The 20,034-nt window shown below is 42.1% G+C and overlaps 1 protein-coding gene across 1 annotated transcript in view; it reads right to left on the bottom strand.

Annotated features, from left to right (window-relative positions):
* Positions 1-20,034, bottom strand: part of PCDH7 (protocadherin 7) — a 491,029-nt gene that overhangs the window by 238,435 nt on the left and 232,560 nt on the right. Inside the window, exon 2 of the mRNA XM_087723699.1 lies at positions 9,433-9,649. Coding sequence (XP_087579825.1) covers positions 9,433-9,649 — 217 coding nt within the window. The remainder of the gene's footprint in view (positions 1-9,432; positions 9,650-20,034) is intronic.

Genomic DNA, 20,034 nt, shown 5'->3' with positions numbered 1-20,034 from the left:
ATCTTCAATTTTCCCCTCTTATTTTTGAGAGTTGACAATCGGGATTTCAAACCTAGCAGTTTGAAAACATGCAAATGTGATAAATAAGTACGACTTTGGTGGGAAATTAACAATGCTCTGGGATGCAAATGTGAGTAGATAAATAGGTACCACTTTGGTGGGAAATTAACAATGTTCTATGATGCAAATGTGAGTAGATAAATAGGTACCACTTTGGTGGGAAATTAACAATGCTCTGTGATGCAAATGTGAGTAGATAAATAGGTACCACTTGGTGGGAATTTAACAATGCTCTGTGATGCAAATGTGAGTAGATAAATAGGTACCACTTTGGTGGGAAGGTAACAGTGCTCTGTGATGCAAATGCAAGTAGATAAATAGGTACCACTTTGATGGGAAGGTACCAGTGCTCTGTGATGCAAATGCGAGTAGATAAATAGGTACCACTTTGGTCGGAAGTTAACAATGCTCTGTGATGCAAATGCAAGTAGATAAATAGATACCATTTTGGTGGGAGGTTAACAATGCTCTGTGATGTCATGATGACCACATAACACAGAAATGTCTTTGGACAAGGTTGGCTCAATGGCCTCGAAACAGAAAGGAGTACCAGCCCTAGAATATGGCTGCGACTAGCAGAGCAAAATCCACAGAGATTCTTTACTTAATTTCTGATGTGTTTCTTGTCTTAATGTGCTAGGAAAGCAGGTAGCTCATTTTCAGGAAATGTGATTGAGAAATATTTACGTATCACCAGCAAATAGTTTTAAGGGCTGGGTGTGCAGTAGCTGAGGGTTTCAAGCTATCTGTCTCTTTTCTAGTTCAAGGAACTTACACATTTTTATGATATCACTGTGTCTATTACCTTCAGCTTAAAGAACTAGGAAATCACTACTCCTGATTCTGGTATGTCCTTGTACATTAAGTTCCATATAAAGCATCAATCTCTGTCTCTCCAAAATTGATACAGGCAGAGAGCAACCTCTCAGAAAGATTTAAGAATCACTCTATTTATTAAGAATCTCTCTGGCACAACTTTTTGAAATAAATCTGTTGTTTGGATAAATTCAGCACACATGTCCACGGGTGGGATTCAGCCGGTTCGGACTGGTTCGGGCAAACTGGATGCTAATTTTACATCTGGTTCGCCGAACCAGTAGTTTAAAGGACTGGCTGGCCCTGCCCTTCCCACTCCACCCCTCCCAGGAGTCTCCATGCAGCCCATTTTGGATGTCAGGTAAGGGCTGGGCCTACGCAGAGGCTCTGGGAGAGTGTAAAACAGGCCTCACAGAAATTCTGGAAGTCCAGAAATGGGCCTGTTTCCTGCCTCCAGAGGGCCTCTGGAGCCTGAAGAAGGTCATTTTCACCCTCCCGGAGGCTCAATAAAAGCCTCCGGAGCCTGGGGAATTCCCCGTCATGGTGCAGGAGGCTGAGTAGGCCACACCCACTCAGCAACCGGGCAGAGAACCAGTTGCTAAAGTTTTTCAATCCCACCCCTGCACATGTCCCAGATGTTCTATCACAAAATCAATCAGTTACACACAGGGGCTAATACAGCATAGATAATCCTTGACTTACAACCATAATTGAGCACCACATCTCTGTCCTTAAGTGAAACAATGTTTGTTAAGTGAGTTTTGCCCAATTTCTTGCCGCAGTTGGTAAGTGAATGCCTGCCATGGATAAGTCAGTAACCTGGTTGTTAAGTGAATCTGGCTTCTTCATTGACATTGCTTGCGAGAAGGTCACAAAAGAGGAGCATGTGACCTTGGGTCACAGCAACGGTCGTAAATATGAACCAAGTGCCAAGCATCTGAATTTTTGATCATATGGTTATGGAGATGTTGCAGAGGTTATAACTGTGAAAAATGGTCATAACTCACATTTTTCCGTGCTGTTGTAACTTTGAATGGTCACCACTGTTGTAAGTCAAGGACTATGTGTAATTAGCATAAACATGATCAGCAGCATTCTTGCCCAGATCCATTTGTTAAAGACTACTGTTTTAGCAGTTGATGCAAAATAAAAAGGCTGGGAAGAAATCCTACTAGATGTAGTAACTTCTATTTACCTAATGATGTGTATAAAAAACCCAAAACTATTCTCATATGGTATGACAGACAGCCATAGCATTAATACTTAGACTTTTATACCACTTCACAGTGCTTTTACAGCTCCCTCTCTCTCTCTAAGTGGTTTACAGAATCAGCACATTGCCCCCAAAATCGGGCTCCTCATTTTACCAACCTTGGAAGGATGGAAGGCTGAGTCAACCTTGAGCCGGTCACAATCGGCAGAATTGGTAGTCGGCAGAATTCGCCTGCAACACTCCATTCTGTCAGAATATTCATGAACTGGCAGAGACATGGTAACAAGGTCAGCCAATGTGTATAGGCATGGCAACTGCGTCAGCCAATGGGAACTACTCGGTGACTGAGAATCATGCCAGATGGCTCAGAGCCTGGGCGTGGCTTACCTATGTAGCTCTGAGTCTGTGTAAGAGAACTAATCTAATCTGCTCTCTGAATTGAAACTGAAAACTGATCTCTCCTTTCTACCACATTGGAAGAATCTGCTGTTGGTATTGTACATTTATTCATGTGTTACGTATATGAAGAAGTTAATCTCTGTGTGCTTTCTGGATTTGATTTTTGCAACAAACTCTGAGACATTCTAACCACTGTGCCAACACAGAGGCCATTTTCTGCCATTTAAAGAATGCTTGTAATAATCCAATAATTTTAAAAGCAATGCTATCTCACTCAACTCATTGGAAACAAAAGCAGAAAAAGAAATATTTTGGACATCCATTTTCTTAACATGCAATAAAAGTAGAGATTCCATACTGGAAGGTTCTTCGGTGTAGCTACAAACATAACAAATACACAGACCCTCTATGGAAAGCGAGCCTGGTTGTGTGTGTTTTTTTTTTAAAACGATGCAACTCTTTTTCTCTTCTATGTTAGTTTTCTATTTGCAAGAAGATTTGTTGCTAACAATGTGTGAAAAATCACTACTGATGTGAGTCATATGATTACGAAGCAGAACAGCCCCAGACAGCTTGAATTAATTGGTTCTGTAATGTACACAACAAAAGATTTATATAAATATAAATATTATACACACACACACACACCAAACAAACAGCAGGGGGAAATCACATATCACTGTCTGTGTTAAAATTTTCATGCCTGGGAGAGACATGAGGACAAAGTCAGCCAATGAATAGGCATAGCAACTAAGTCAGCCAATGGAAGCTTAAACAGATCTGAATCTGTGCAGAGAATTGAAACAGAAACTTAAGCAGTCTGCTCCTCTGAGAAGTAAACTAGCAGTCTGTCTGGGCTTGTCTGCTGAAATGAAACTAACTGCTGGTGTTTGCCTGTGACTCTTCTGCCTTGTGTTTACTTGGAAGAATCACCTGTTGGTATTGTACCTTTATTCATCTATTCTTAGATATATAAAGAAGTTAATGAATCCAACTGAATCAGTTATCTCTGGATGCTTTCTGGATTTGATTTTTCAGCAACAAACTCTGACAGCCTGTATCTCCCACTATCAAACGTGTCTGCCTTCTCTTTTCCTTATTTTCATTCTTCCCTTATCATCTTCCCTTGAAAAGGCAGAGGTGGGAATCTGGAAGCTTTCATTGATAGACCAAGAAATAGCTTTCTAAATTTTTAAAATCAATACATATCTCCATCAACTAATTATAATTGAGCCTTTTCATACTGGACAAAATGAAACAATAAATATTTGAAGTTGTAACAATTAAGCACCAGATTGGTTCTCTAAGCACATGAGTGTGTGCACCCATGAATTCATGCTCATGTTTTCCTGCAAAACTTCCCATGCCATGGGGACCCTGCTATGATTCCAATCAAAAGAGCTGCTTTTGATTCTCGTGGTAATTCTTTAACACAAATATGATGCTAAGCGGATCATTCAACATACAGAGTTTCCTTAAAGCCAGGACAAGGGAGTTTAAAAATTGAACTTAAACTGTAGGAGGAAGAGAGGGAATGAGTTACTCTCATTGAACTTAAACTGTAGGAGGAAGAGAGGGAATGAGTTACTCTCTTCCTCCCACAGTTTAATTTCAGCTTTTAAACTCCCTTGTCCTGCCTTTAAGGAAACTCTGTATGTTGAATGATGCATACTGAGTATGAATCTTTGTGTATTTGTGTGTGTAGATAGATAGATAGATAGATAGATAGATAGATAGATAGATAGATAGATAGATAGATAGATAGATAGATAGATAGATAGATAGATAGATACTGGTAGATAGATAGATGGAAGAGGGAGAGGGAGAGGGAGAGAGGGGATCAATGGTGGATTTGTACTGGTTTTACTACCAGTTCACTCATGTGTGCATGCACGCTCTTGTGTGTGCGCAACACTTCTGCGCATGCATAGAAGCCTTCAAACAGGTGGGTGGAACCTCCTGATGCCACCACAACCAGTTTGGCTGAACCAGGCCGAAATGGGAGCAACCCACCTATGGAGGGGATGGATGAATGGAGGGAGAGAGGGAGGGAGACAGAGAGAGAGAAAGAGAGAGAGAGAGACAGAGACAGAGAGAGGGGGGGGAAGACAGACAGATAGAGAGAGAGACAGAGACAGAGACAGAGAGAGAGACACAGAGAGAGGGGGGAGAGACAGACAGAGAGAGACACAGAAAGACAGAGAGACACACAGAGAGAGAAACAGAGAGAGGGAGAGAGAGGGGGAAGACAGACAGATAGAGAGAGAAAGAGAGAGAGATACAGAGAGAGGGGAGGGAGAGAGACAGACAGAGCGAGACACAGAAAGACAGGGAGACACAGAGAGAGAGAAACAGAAAGAGGGAGAGAGAGGGGGAGAGAGTTAGGGAGGAAGGGAGGGAGAGAGAGAGAGAGAGATCTTAGCTGCAGAATAGTACCAGAATTACTGGAAGTAGAGTTTTGAAGGAATTGTGAATTTTGTCATACCAGTTTTTGATATTCCAAGCAGGGATTCAAATTATGCTACTTTAAGTATATAATAATGAGGTTTTGGAGACGGATGGATATCAGAAGCGATTGAAAAAGGAACAGTAAATTGGACTTGCAGCTTGAGCAAAATCACTCAATTTGTCATAGGCATGAACACGCAATGAAAACTGTTGTTTCTTTTTCTTTTTTTCTTTTTCTTTTTTTTATTTAATTCCATGATCATCTATGACCCAGAAAGTTACAAACTTTCTAAGGAGAAACTCCAGTAGATGAGCTGTGGGATGTCTATGTCAATGTATTAATTCAGTGTCTCTTGAGACATTTCAATGGAGACACAGACTCCAAATGTTGGGGCATCTCCATTTTTTCCCATCAGGCATTAAATTAACTATAATTAATTAAACCATGTTCTTAATACCGTGAACCATAATAATAATAATAATAATAAATATACTTAAGGTTATGCTCATCATCTGCATGTCTTTATCAGTGATTGATTTAACCCATCACAAAGATGATGTCTTCTTGCTGTTACTTGTCACCCTGGCATCAACAATATTTGCAAGCCTGCTACAATATATACTTGTATCTCTCAAGCACCATGGAAATCAGGAGATTCAGGCAGTTCAAAAGAGTACAAAGATTTATTACAAGCTTTCTACAAGAATCTGATCAACTAACAGTCAAGGGAAAAGAGTAGGGGATAAGAAAGGTGTTCAAGGTGGGCTGGATTTAGATCTTCCTGCGGGCACCGCAGGGACTCTTGACTTATGATACATTTGACTCCTCCCTCCAGCTCAGCCTGATATCTCCTATAGTATCTGCTGTCTATCTGTCTATCTATCTAATATATTATCTATCTGTCTGTCTGTCTGTCTGCCTGCCTGCCTGCCTGCCTGCCTGCCTAATATATCATATCTCTCTCTCTCTCTCTCTATCATCTATCTATCTATCTAATTATATTTCATTATCTATCTATCTATCATCTATCTATCTATCTATCTATCTATCTATCTATCTATCTATCTATCTATCTATCTATCTATCTAATTATATATCATTATCTATCTATCTATCTATCTATCTATCTATCTATCTATCTATCTAATTATATATCATTATGTATGTATGTATCTATCATCTATCATCTATCATCTATCATCTATCATCTATCATCTATCATCTATCATCTATCATCTATCATCTATCATCTATCATCTATCATCTATCATCTATCATCTATCATCTATCTATCTATCTATCTATCTATCTATCTATCTATCTATCTATCTATCTATCTATCTATCTATCATCTATCTATCTATCTATCTATCTATCTATCTATCTATCTATCTATCTATCTATCTATTATATCATCTGTCTGTCTGTCTATCTGTCTGCCCATCTGTCTGTCTGTTTATATATCCCACAGGAAAATATACCCCTATATCTATATATAGGGAAAGAAAAATTCCAGCAATCCATGTCAGTTTATTTTTGAGCTCCTTCTTAAAATGCAGAGAGCTACGGAGTGAATTATCAATGGTGTCACCTTTCTTATTTACCTGGAGACCTTGGCCCTTGTTGAGACATCTGAAAATCCGTTCTGTAGCATTATCCTCCCACTTAATTGGTTTCTAAGTCAATGTTGCTTCGTGGAAAATCTGAATTAAATTGGCCCGCCTGTCGCAACACTTGGAGAGGCCAGAGGTGATTATCTATTAGGGTCATATGGAGCTGTGGGTAGCTCGCTTATGCACAAAATGGATTGCACAACCGCGGTGGTGGCAATTAGATATGCACTGATATAAGTCACTCGTTCATGTAAACGGGCACTGGAGGAAGAAATTAGAAAAAGGGATCAAATCACAGCCTCCGTCTTTCAGCACTCTGGATCTGCAGCCATCTAACCTGTCTGGTTTGGATAAAGGGAGAAGACCTTCTACGTCCCCAGGCCTGGCCTGACTCCTGTCAGCTAACCTTTTGGTGATTTGAAGAGTCAACCAGTTATGCATCCCTAATGCAGAAGACTTTGCATTGCCATGTTGGTGTCTGGCTGATGCTATAAATCCCCGGTATGGATATCTTCTGCCCATACTGAAAAAAAATGATCTGTTGACCTCTCAGCCAGAGTAGAGGCCAATTAATCTCTCTTTTTTTTTCTAGGGAAGAAACAGACTAGCGCTTGGGGCATCACACACATCAAATAATGAAATGGATTCTCTCAAATCTGCCCTTGACCTCAGTCTATGTATGGCCACCTCTCTTGTTTCTGCCTCTAGATTCCTGTTTGCTTGACCCTATACACCCTCGGTGGGAATTCCACCCCGTTAGAGGACCAATGCTACCTTGTTACTCGGCTGTTGCATTCATTCCACCCCATCCACATTCCTCCACCGGCCTGTTGTAAATTGACGGCAGATCGGAAGATCAGATTAATACATTCTTGATGTACTAGTAGTCTTTCCATTAGCATAACTCCCAACGTTAAGAAATGGCTAAGGGTAGGAGACACACAACTACCAGCAAGGCTGAGTCATATAAGCAGATCATAAAAAGTTATAAACACTATAACTGTGGGGCATTACAAAGCATGAGCGAAAAGACTGATTTAATCTTGATTTTTGTCTTTCAAGTCTCCTACGAATCCCATGTTACAAACTGAACTGGGAGATTTATTTTCCCTTCTTTTCAAACAGGCACCCCAACAACAATTCCACCACTAATAAGTGAAGTAATAAAAGCCCAAGAAAACAGGCTATATTTTCTTATGTGTTTACTGAGGAAAGGGCATTTTTCATCCAAATATTAAAGATTTTCCCCCTATCCTCTCTCAAATGTTGTTATGATTTCATTGACGGGTCTATTCAATGGTGGGAATCTACCAGTTTAACAGCCGGTTTGGTGATCGCATGCTTTGCCTGAACTGGTCCAAACCGGCTGAATTCCACCCTTTTCAGACCTAATTAATCAATCCATTAACTAGTGATAGAAACACCTCCAAAGGAAAGCAAAACAATCGAATTCTGCAGCCCCAAGAATCTTCTCATTTACACACTCATTTCATTTGTTATCATTTCCCTTACATGTTGTCTTTTAATAGCTTCTATAGTTGCTCCCGAAATAAAATTCATCGTAATTTAATTCAGAAAATTTCAGGTCAAGGAAGGGGGTGGGGGAGAGGACTGGAGGAGGTGGGGAGACAAGAATAGACTCGTACAGAAGTGAACTGTAAAAAATGCACCAGAAAGCAAAATGGTGAATTTTAAAAATGACGCTATGCTGCATTTCATTTTAAGTACCAAATCTTTCCTCTACCCCCAATACCCAAATGATGCAAAATTCCAACACAAGCTTATTTCGTACTAGAAAATAAAAAAAGAAGAAGAAATACAGTACAGGCAAAAAATATTGCAATTTTGTTCCTGAGATGAATAATCTCAGGTTTGAAATGAGATGTTCTGATCCCCACCTCTCCCACACACACACACATTATTATTTTTTGCCCTTCTGCAACAGTTGCACAAGGGTGAAAATAAAGCTGGACACTTATCATTCTTTTAAAATAATTCAGCATTCATGGAATCTGGCACGATTAAGACTGTTTTACGACAAAGAGAATGAACGCTTTGGCCATCATGACTGAGGTGTACATCTTTGTAATTGGGTGTCCCAAAGACAACTGAACACATTAATGAGGAAGCACATTAATGCTTTATTCTGGAATTCTGGGTTCCATTTAAAACCCTGAATCCATTGAGTTCACCCCATACCACATGGACGTTAATTAGTATGTGTAGATATCGTGTGGGTTCATGGGAAGCACATACACAGTCTTTGCAAAGACAATAATCTTTGAAGGATAATTATTCCCTTCTAGCTAACGCTGGACATCTTTAACATAATGATGATTAAGAGAATTATAATAGCAAAAAAAAAAAAAAAGGTACATGGCTATATATATTTCTTAAAGAAATAGATCGTCTTTTCAGTTTAATTTTCTTTTGAACTAGGTTATATATTGATTTATTTCCCTAGCTTTAGGAGAATTCTGTTTTAATTCTTTTTAACAGATCTCCTCCCCCCACTGTTGTCAGTTAATGCAGTCATAAATGAAGCATGCCCCAACCCAGTGAAAATTATGTGCAGATGTCTAGGTATGCATCACTGAAGTTATTACTAGTAGCAGTGGTACTGGTTTAATTTAGATTCTACCTTTCTATCCAGTAAGTCCAAACTGGAGGGGAAAGGGCTTGAAATCTAACTTTATACCTGCCGATCAAGACATCAATGGGGCTCATTAAAGCCTCTCATTGGGAGCAAGCCATCAGATCAATTGAAACTCTCGGTCAACGTCCTTCCCCCATTTTCTTCCAACTGACCTCTTGCCAAGCCTACTGGACATGGGACTCCCTACTGCAAATTGGAGTGTTGTGAGTGTTGTGTTTGCCCCTACCATTTTCCATATGCTCTGCCTCACCAACACTGCCATCCGGCGTTGTCCTTTCGTAGTTGTCCTCTGGGAGTGGAAGGGCACCCAGCCTTGGGCCTGAAGAACTCTTACTGCTTGGCGTTTCAGACTCTTCCAGACCGCTGTCATAGCAACTCTGCAAAGACCCTTGATGTGGGTCTTGAGGCTGACTCACAACTGAAAACGTCACTCTACGGAACGGCTGCAAGAGAAAAGATTCTGGATGTCACTCGAAAAGTAAGGTCTTGGAGAACGCCACTCTTAATCATTTCTATCATTTATTTACTTATATATATATTTTTTTAAAATGCATCTCGTCAAACACAGTTGAGCCCCCCACTGTAGAAACTCAGAATGGCTGCTACTTTTTCAGAGTATAAGACGCACCCTTTTTACCCCCTAAAAGAGGGTGAAAATTTGGGTGCGTCTTATACATTGAATGTTTCCAATCCACCCACCGCCCCGCCCCCAGCCTTTGCCTCCCAGCAATTTACCTCCTTGGAGCAAATGGGGAAAATGGAGCTTGCAGAGGCGGCAATAGACTATAGCAATCCCTGCAGCCTAAAACAGCTGATCATTGGGAGGCCCATGCTGAAATTGAAAGTGAAACTTTGCTGCAAGGAGGCAAATTGCTGGAGGCAGATTTTTTTTAATGCTAATCAGGCTGTTTGCTGCGAGGTGGTAAGTCAATTACTATAAATGCCTATAGAATTAGACTTATTTTTTCAAGACTGCTTTATTAATGTTCTAGGCAACTTAACAAAATGAAGAAGCTTTTTAAAATAGATGCTTGATCTGAAGAGGCCCAGTGCTATTGTATCTTCTTTTAAATAGCAGATAATAACTATACTTCCAGAAAGCACATTAATTTTAACAGCTTCTGTAAAAGTATAGTCTGAAATGTAACAGTGTCCTTTTGTCTAATTAGACCCTAACTTTGTAATGTTTGGAGTAGATCTATTTAAATAATTGGGAGAAGTTAGTGTGACTACATTTAAGAAAACTATCTGGCATTAATATACTGCCATAATGTACATTCCTCCAATTCTTTGCTATTTGCTCCAATTCTTTGCTATTCTTTGCTATTTCTATGGGTCAGGCACACATGCACAGAAATACACCACAAAGTGTATATTGTGTATACACTGCTGTTTGTTTCAAGGAGGCAAATTGCTGGGAGGTAGAGGCAGATTCCCCCCCCCCTGTTTTCCTCCCCAAAAGCTAGATGTGTCTTATATTTCGGAGTGTCTTATACAGTATACAGTGCCGGATTTTCCTATAGGCTAACTAGGCTCCAGCCTAGGGCCTCAAGATCAAGAGGGGCCTACATTCAAATTGTTAGCAAAATTAAAATTAGACTATTCGAAAAACAGTGAGCACTAAAACACTGAACCGAAAATAAGGAGAAATTCTACGCATATGACTAATAAACAAACATAAAAATGTATTGGTTAATGAAAATGACCAACTGTCTGCAAGGAATATAAATCCTTCCATTCCCCACTATACAGCCAGAGCTGAAGAAGCTTCTTGGATGAGAAGCGAGACATCTTCAAAACAAAATCAGAAAGTCCAGTTGCCTCTTGAAGAAGCAGTCTTGGGATTCTGTTAGGAAATCTGTCCTTAATTCCAGTTCCTTGCCAGTTGCCAATTGAGCGTTTACTGTTATGTTGTTGATATTAGCTCCCCAGAGTTAGGATAATGAGATGGCTGTATAAAATTATAAACATATGCATATCTCTATCTCTATCATCTATCTCTCTGTCTGTGTGTCTGTGTCTATCTATCTGTCTCTGTCTATCTATCTCTATCTCTCTTTCAATCTCTTTGTATCTATCTGTCTGTCTCTTTCAGTGTGTGTGTGTGTGTCCGTCCATCCATCCATCCATCCATCCATCCATCCATCCATCCATCCATCCATCCAACCATCCATCCATCCATCCATCCATCCATCCATCCATCCATCCATCCATCCATCCATCCATCCATCTATTTATCTCTGTCTATCTCTCTTTCAATCTCTTTGTATCTATCTGTCTGTCTCTCTCAGTGTGTGTTTGTGTGAGTGTGTGTGTGTCTGTCTATCTATCTATCTATCTATCTGTCTGTCTGTCTGTCTGTCTGTCTGTCTGTCTGTCTGTCTATCTCTCTTTCAATCTCTTTGTATCTATCTGTCTCCCTCTCTCAGTGTGTTTGTTTGTGTGTGTCTGTCTGTCTGTCTATCTACCTCTGTCTATCTCTCTGTCTCTATCTCTCTTTCAATCTCTTTGTATCTATCTATCTGTCTCTCTGTGTCTGTCTGTCTGTCTATCTATCTATCTATCTATCTATCTATCTATCTATCTATCTATCATCTATCTATCTATCTATCTATCTATCTATCTATCTATCTATCTATCTATCTATCTATCTATCTATCTACCTACCTACCTACCTACCTACCTACCTACCTACCTACCTACCTACCTACCTAAATAACTATCTAACTACCTAACTACCTACCTACCTACTGTATCTATCTATCTATCTATCTATCTATCTATCTATCTATCTATCTATCTATCTATCTATCTATCATCTATCTATCTATCATCCATCCATCCATCCATCCATCCATCCATCTATCATCTATCTGTGCGTGCTTTATTTTATTTGTTAAATTTATTTGCTGCCTATCTCTTTGTGGGCTATTCTAAGCGGCTTATAAGAGTAAAAACAGAGCAATCAAAAGAAGTATAAACATAACAGTAGCAAAATAGCAAAACTATAAAATAAATGATGAAAATACAGTAATACAGGAATAACAGAAGGGTGAAGGGAAGCAGGGAATGCTGGGGCAGGGAGGTAGCATTCACAAGTACTCCTCAACGTACAACAGTTTGTTCAGTGTTCATTCAAAGTTACAACGGCATTGAAAAACGTGACCCGTGACCTGTTTTTCACACTTATGAGCATTGCAGCATCCGCACGGCCATACAATCAAAATTCATACTTATGACGGCTGCAGCATCCCGGCATCCTATGATCTCCTTTTGCGACTTTCCGATAAGCAAAGTCAAGGGGGGGAGCCTGATTCACTTAACAACTGCACTGCTTCACTTAACAACCATGGTGGTGCAGTGGTTAGAACATGGCACTGCAGGCTACTTCTGCCTTATTGCTGGCTGACAGCAGTTTGGCAGGTTCGAATCTCACCAGGTTCAAGGCTGACTCAGCCTTCCGTCCTCCCAAGGTGGGTAAAATGAGGACCCAGATTGTTGGGGGCAACAGGCTGATTCTGTAGAACCGCTTGGGGAGGGCTGCGAAAGCACTGTGAAGCGGTTACACGTTGGTGAGCCACTTGCCAAGCGTGCAAATTACAAAGAAGTGTATTGCAGAGGTGGTGCAACAATCATAACTAGTTTGCAAGTAACATTTTCTCACAACAGAAATGGTTGGGAAGGGAATGGCCGTAAGCCGAGGATTATCTTTAGGTGCCCACTGTGTTTCCCAAGTCCTTGGAAATGAAAGGAATAACAAGAGCCACTCATTCCATTCATTCTGTCTACGTCACACCTGCAGCCATCTTTTCTTTTGGATCTTTGGCCTGCCTCACTTTCTGTTATTCTACTATGCATTTTCTATTGTGGGAAAATGGGAGAGGGGATTGTATGGAGTTAGATGATATGTAGCCATAACAACATTCTTTCTAGAAAGCCAAGGTCATCCTTTGTCTCTGCACCTGACCGGAACCGGATGGGTGGAAGCTGCCAGCATGGCAGTAGAAGATTGGACCATGGGATGGACTTGTGGGAGTGGAGGCAAGATCTTGAACTTTCAACTAGGTGGGGAAAACCGGGAAGCTTTCAGATTCGGGTTTTCCCAGATGTGCCAACATGGCTCTCTTAATAAATTGGAACTTTGAGGAACGCTTTGCCTCAGACTCTGATTTAATTTTGGATGCTATTTGGAATGCTGGCAGTCTCATTTTCTATGAATGTCACTCAAGGATTGTGTGATGGTGTGGATATCTTTGGATTTTAATTCCAGCCCACTGTTCGTGAGTCATGCTCATGGATGCCAAGAAATGTAATGCAATCACAACAGAATCTCTACTCCTGCCCTAAAGAGCAGATGCTTCTTGGGTGGTTTGTTGGCAATCTTTAGCAAGAAGCAATGGATGGAAACTCATCAAAGAGAGAAGCAACTTGGAATTAAGGAGAAATTTCCTGACGGTGAGAACAATTAATCAGTGGAACAACTTGCCTCCAGAAGTTGTGAATGCTGGAAGTTATTAAGAAGAGATTGGGGAACTGTTTGTCTGAACTGGTATAGAACAGTGATGGCAAATGTTTTTTTTCTGCTCGGGTGCCAAAAGGGCATGTGCAATACCACACATGTGTGTGCCAGGGGTTGGTTCCTGCCAGTTCTAACCTCTTCTTTAGGATTGAGGAATGATGAAATGTCTGTTTTAAAAGAAATAAAACTTTTGAACACAAGAAGAGGTTCCACAAATCTACCGTGCCATTTAGAAACAGTTCCAGCTCCCTCCTCCCACCCGTCCGCACATCATCAAGATGAAGAGCGAGAGGAGGAATTCTGGGAGTTGAAGTCCACAAGTCTTACAGCTGTCAAGTTTGAACACCCCTAGTTTTTTTTCTCTAAAGTGTTAGGGGTGCAAGGGCCTTGTAACTTGACAGCTTTAAGACTTGCACACTTCAGTGCCAGAGTTCCTGAGCCAACATGACTGGAGGAGGAATTCTGGGAGTTGAAGTCCACAAGTCTTAAAGCTGTCAACTTTGAACACCCCTGGGTTTTTTTTCCCCTAAAGGGTTAGGGGTGGAAAGGTCTTGTAACTTGACAGCTTTAAGGCTTGTGAGCTTCGAATGCCAGAGTTTCTGAACCAACATTTTGGTTGCTAAGCAGGAGCGTTGTTAAGTGAGTTTCACCACATTTTACATGTTGGCCACCCCCACCCAGTCACATGGCTGGCAAGCCACTCTCACCCAGTCACATGGCCAGCAAGCCACTCCCACAAAGCAGGCCACACCTACAGAAGAGGTTCTAAAAAAATTTGAAACCCACCACTGGTGTGTGCCCACACCTATAATGCAATGCCTCCTCTCCACACATGCATGCACAACCCCCATGTGCTTCCCCCCCCCCACACACATGCACACAGGCCTTACTGAAGCCTCTGAATTTCCAGTAGGCCCATTGGTCCAATTTTTTGCCCTCCCCAGGCTTTAGGAGAGGGGGAAAAACGGCCCAATGGGCAAACCGGAAATTTGTTTCTGAACGTCCGGTAGGCCTGTTGGGCCTGTTTTTCACCATCCACAGGCTCCGGAGGCTTTCCTGAAGCCTGGGGAGGGTGAAAACAGTTTCCTTCCGGGAGGGAGCTGACACATGGGAACACCTCATTTGCCCTCAGATATGGCTCTATGTGCCACCTGTGGCACAGATGACATAGGTTTGCCATCACGGGTATGGGGTTTCCTGCCTGAGCAGGGGGTTGGACTAGAAGACCTCCAAGGTTCTTTAAAACTCTGTCATTCTCTTTCATTGTTGTGATATCTGAAGTGCCCTAAGAGTTGTCTCAGGAGTTTAGAGAACTTTATTGTCTAAGCCACAATGGAAATCCTTCAAAAGGCATCCTCTTTTTTCAAATATATCACATATGTTATGCCGTCCCACCCAGACATTCAAACTTCATGTCTTCCCGTCACCCACAGGTGCAGCTGGAGGGATCCATGAAACAGCTGGTTGATGTGTTAAAATAACACAAAGAGAAGTATGTGTGTGTGTTTTTTTTCCAGGGCCTGGGATTAAAGCTGTCACAGATTTCAGCAGATGGAAATTGTATAAATCTTATGTGAATAAAGCCCAGAACGATGCTAGACGTTACAAATGCTATAACTATTGCAGTATGGTCTGGCTGTCGGTAGCGCTACCATACACTTGGGCATTTTAAAAAAAAACAACATCTGTGGTTTGGACAGCCCGACCACATCAGGGATCTCAAAAAGCAGAAAATTGTGGCGGGGGATGGGAGAAAGAGGAAAAAATGAAAATGTTTCTGTTCCTTCATTCCTTTCCATAAAAGTTATCCCTGCTAGAAATGACGGGGTGTTCTGACCGAGGCTTTCCAAGAGCCTGAAGCAAACTCCTTGTCCCGACAAAAAAACCCTTTATTAATTAGCTGTGAATTCCTCTCATTCACATCCAGCAAAGTCTTTTAAGGGAGGATTTACAGTCACAGACCTTATCTGGCTTGGAGAGCTGACAGGCTGATATCTGCAAAATGTGGCAAGAGGTCTCAGAGAGTAAGGAACCAATTAAGCGAACTAATTGTTTCCTGCAACCTCCACTCCCCTTACACCCCTCTTTTATTTCCTCTGGGAGGGGGTCATTCATTGTCCACCTGTGGCCTTACTCCCAAGTCAACCCCTGTTCTTTAGCTGTTCCCTTCAACTGGCAACACTGTGCATGCGCACACTGGGAACAGGTTCCAACTGTTCGTCTGCCTCACTGATGTCTGATTCTGAAGGCAGCTGATAACTGTCATAAGGCCCTGGCCCCCTTTCTGCCTCCAATGCAGAGCCCTCATCAGAGTCTTCCTCAGTCTCCAGGACTGGCCCATGTTCCTCCCCAACCTCCTCACTGTCTGAATCTGCTGCCAGCTCTGCTGGCCACTGGCGGGCCACCAGATCCTGATGCCACCAATCGACACCACAAGCTTCCACATGGACATATCCATGCATTAATTGTGATTTTGGAATTCATTCATGTTCATTCAAAAATGTCAAGGCAAATCTGAAGACCTAACTGACACTCTAGGACAGGGGGTGTCAAACTCAAGGCCTGGGGGTTGGATCTTGCCCGCAGGCCTGCCCTGGAAACAGCAAAAGACTGGCCTGAAGTGCCTCTGCCAGCAAAAACCGAGGTTCGGAGGGCCACACACGGCTCTGTCCGAACTCCATTTTCATTGGCAGTGGGTTACAGGAGGCCATCACAGCTGAAAACAAAACCCCGGAGCCCGTTTTCATTGGCAGAGCACTTGGGCCGCCACAGGCGCCCTAACACAAGTGATGTCAAGCTGGCCACCCCCACCCTGACCACCCCCATCCCAGCCCCCTGAAGGCAAGCACAACCCTGACGAGGCCCTCAATGAAATTGAGTTTGACACCCCTGCTCTATTCTCCAACACTGAAGGTATAGGCAAGACTCATCAAAGATCCTTCCCAGCATCTAGTAAATAGTAAGAACAACCGTATTGGAAAGGGGACACAGCCATTTGGAAACATTCTAGCAGTGGTGGGTTGCAGGCGGTACACCCCAGTACAGGCGTACCAGAGCCTGGCCAGAGCACCAGGTACTGTTACGGTACGGTGCTCTGGAGGGCCCGCCCGCCCGCCCACACTCCTTATGTGTCCTTATAGCCTTCTGCGCTTCTGCGCATGCATATGGTGTGTACAGTGCCTGCGCGATATTCTGCCAAGCAGCTGGAGCATCATGGAGGTTGGCGGAGATGTCAATGGAAGGTAAGATGCATGCGCGTGCCATGTGCATTCATGTGGAGGATGCCGGGCCCCATTGCAACCATACTGGTTTCAATGGGATCTGGAACCCACCACAGCATCTTAGCCATTCTGGCTGGTGGTAGATTGCCAAAGTGTTGGAGATGTGGGTACAAGCAGGGAACATGCTACCACATGTGGCGGACTTGTCCCAAGGTTGGAAAATATTGGTGTAAGATCAGGAAGTGACTGGAAGAGAACTGAGCAAGGGATAGAGCTGAAGCTGAAATTGTTTCTCCTGAGAATCTTTGATGGGAAAATGGAGAAAATATTACAATACATAATATTACACATATTAACTGCAAGTAGAATCATACTAGCACAGAACTGGAAACAAACAGATGCTCCTCCAGACCCGTTTATAAGAAGGAAAATCTATGAATGTGCAGAAATGGATAGTCTGTCTATGGAAATGAAGGAGAGGGAAGAAACCGAGTACTATCAAATTTGGAATAGATGGTATTCCTGGATGAGAGTAAATGCCAAACTTAAGGCATAAAGTGTAAATGTATAAATGTATAGAGAGTATCTAAATAAGGATATAACTTAGGATAATGATATAGAAATAGATTTTGGGGGTAAATAGGATTGTTACGGAGAATATGGATACCGATATGGAAAAGCTGTTACAAGTGTACATTTGTGTTTTGTCTTTTAAATGTTAAAAATGTAATAAATACTATTTTAAAAGAAAAGAGAAGGGGATACAACAATTTAAGCTCCACTCCATATTTAGGGGAAACTTAAGTTTCACACAAGGGATGATATAATTGTGCGCACTTTCAATTCATCAGCCAACTTGGGTGGTTTGTGCTACTGTAGATTTGAACCAATTCTCCAAAGCACCTGAGGGCAAAACAAGACACAACAGATGGAAAATTATCAAAGAGAGATCCAACCCAGACAGACGGAAAAAATGCCTCCTGATTAATTGTTCTCACAATTAAGTGAGAATAATTCATCAGTGGAACGGCTTGCTTTCAGAAGTTGTGGGTGATCTACCATGGAGGTTTTGAAGAAGTGAGTGAACAGCCATTTGTCTGACATGATATAGCACCATGATGGCAAACCTCTGCGGGCACATGAGCCATCACCGCATCTCAGCTCCATGGCGCATGCATGAGCACCTCCCGCCAGCCAGCTGATTTTCAGGTCTTTGCCGCACATGCTTGGGGGCAGGCCACATGCGGGAGGCACATGTGCATGGGCAGGGGACAGGGGTCATGTGGGCATGCGTGGGGTGCAGTGGTACAGTTGTGTGTTGCAGGCGGTATACCCCAGTATGGGCATACCGGAGCCTGTCTGGAGCACTGGATACCGTTCCGGTACGGTGCTCTGGAGGGCCCACTCGCCCGCCCGAGGTCCTTACCTGTCTTTTAAGTCTTCGGCGCTTCTGCGCATGTGCACGGTGCATACAGCGCCTGCATGATGCTCTGCTGAGCAGCTGGAGTGTCGCGGAGGCTCACGGAAGCATCCATGTGGACGCCGCCAGGCCCGTTCCAACCGTACCAGTTGGAACGGAATCCGGAATCCGGAACAGAATCCGGAACCCACCACTGCAGTGGGAGCACAGGGGCGTGCTTTGCTCCAGGGATGGGTTGCTGCTGGCATTATTGCCGGTTTAGTGCACACCCAATTTTGCTCTGTGGGCATGCGCAGTTGCCCATAAATAGATCGGCGCATGCACAGAACATTTTAAAATGAAATTAAAAAAAAAAACATGTCGGGCCGACCAAGGAAACGGTTCGGAGGTGTGGCAGGCCTGGGTCGCTGTCAGTTCCGGCGAATCAGGCCAGCAAACCGCTACCGGTTCGGCTGAACCAGTTCGAACCAGTAGGAACCCACCTCTGTGAATACGAAGCTAAAAACTTTCTATTGTGGAGCATGGAGGCTTTTAAAAAAATAAATAAAGATATTTGGAAACCTCTGCACTGCGGGAAGCTTGATTCCTGTTTATTTTATTTTTTTATAAATTAAACTAAATCAGGTAGGATAGGAATTGAAGCAACCCCAGCAACAGAACAATTATCTACTTCTTTTCAATGAAGAGATGGATGATATATTTTCTTATAATGGAAACAAACCTGCACCACACTATTGTTTTAATTTATTGAAATAAATATATTACTTTAGGCACCCAGCTTTGGTCATCACCGTGTAAAAAAGATACTCTTGAAAGAGTGCAGAGAAGAGCAACAAAGAGGATTAGGGGACTGGAGGCTAAAACATATGAAGAACGGTTGCAGGAACTGGGTAAGTCTAGTTTAATGAAAAGAAGGACCAGGGGAGACAGGATAGCAGTGTTCCAATATCTCAGGGCTTGCCACAAAGAAGAGGGAGTCAAACTATTCTCCAAAGCACCTGAGGGCAGAACAAGAAACAACGGGTGGAAACTCATCAAGGAGAGAAGCAACCTAGAACTAAAGAGAAATTTCCTAATAGTGAGAACAATGAATCAGTTGTAAATTAATTAATTGAATTAATTAAGTTGTAAATGCTCCAACGCTGGGAGTTTTAAAGAAGAAATGGGATATCAATTTGTCTGAAATGGTATAGGGTTTCCTGCCTAAGCAGGGGGTTGGACTAGAAGACCTCCAAGGTCCCTTCCAACTATTCTATTCTGTTCTGTTCTAGGATGACTATTAATCAGCATTTTTTGTTCTTTATCTGAAGCCCAAAACAGAAGTATCACTGATTGGCTTAAAAGAAGCTGATATATACTAGTAGTTTTGGGGGGAGGAGGGGAATGGCCAGTTTAGAAACAAAAGTAGTTATTTTCCTTAATGTCTATAAAAATAGTCCATTTTTTCAGTACTATTCTTAGTCTATGCATCACTAACTGAAGGAGAAAATAAATTAACTCCCCACAGTGATCTATGAAGGGATGAAGCTATGCCACATATTATGATATTAATATGACAATGACATTATATTGTTGATATTATTGAAAATAGTTTGTGAAACCAATTTCTGATTTCTGACAAACTATCATCTTGAAGTGTCCCCCCCTGCCCCCCTATTTGCCATAGGC

This window comes from Thamnophis sirtalis, unplaced genomic scaffold, assembly GCF_051295495.1.
Source record: "Thamnophis sirtalis isolate CommonGarterSnake01/CBP01778 unplaced genomic scaffold, rThaSir2_p1.2 scaffold_10, whole genome shotgun sequence".
Classification (NCBI taxonomy): Eukaryota; Metazoa; Chordata; class Lepidosauria; order Squamata; family Natricidae; genus Thamnophis; species Thamnophis sirtalis.
This window is presented reverse-complemented; position numbering and strand designations above follow the sequence as displayed.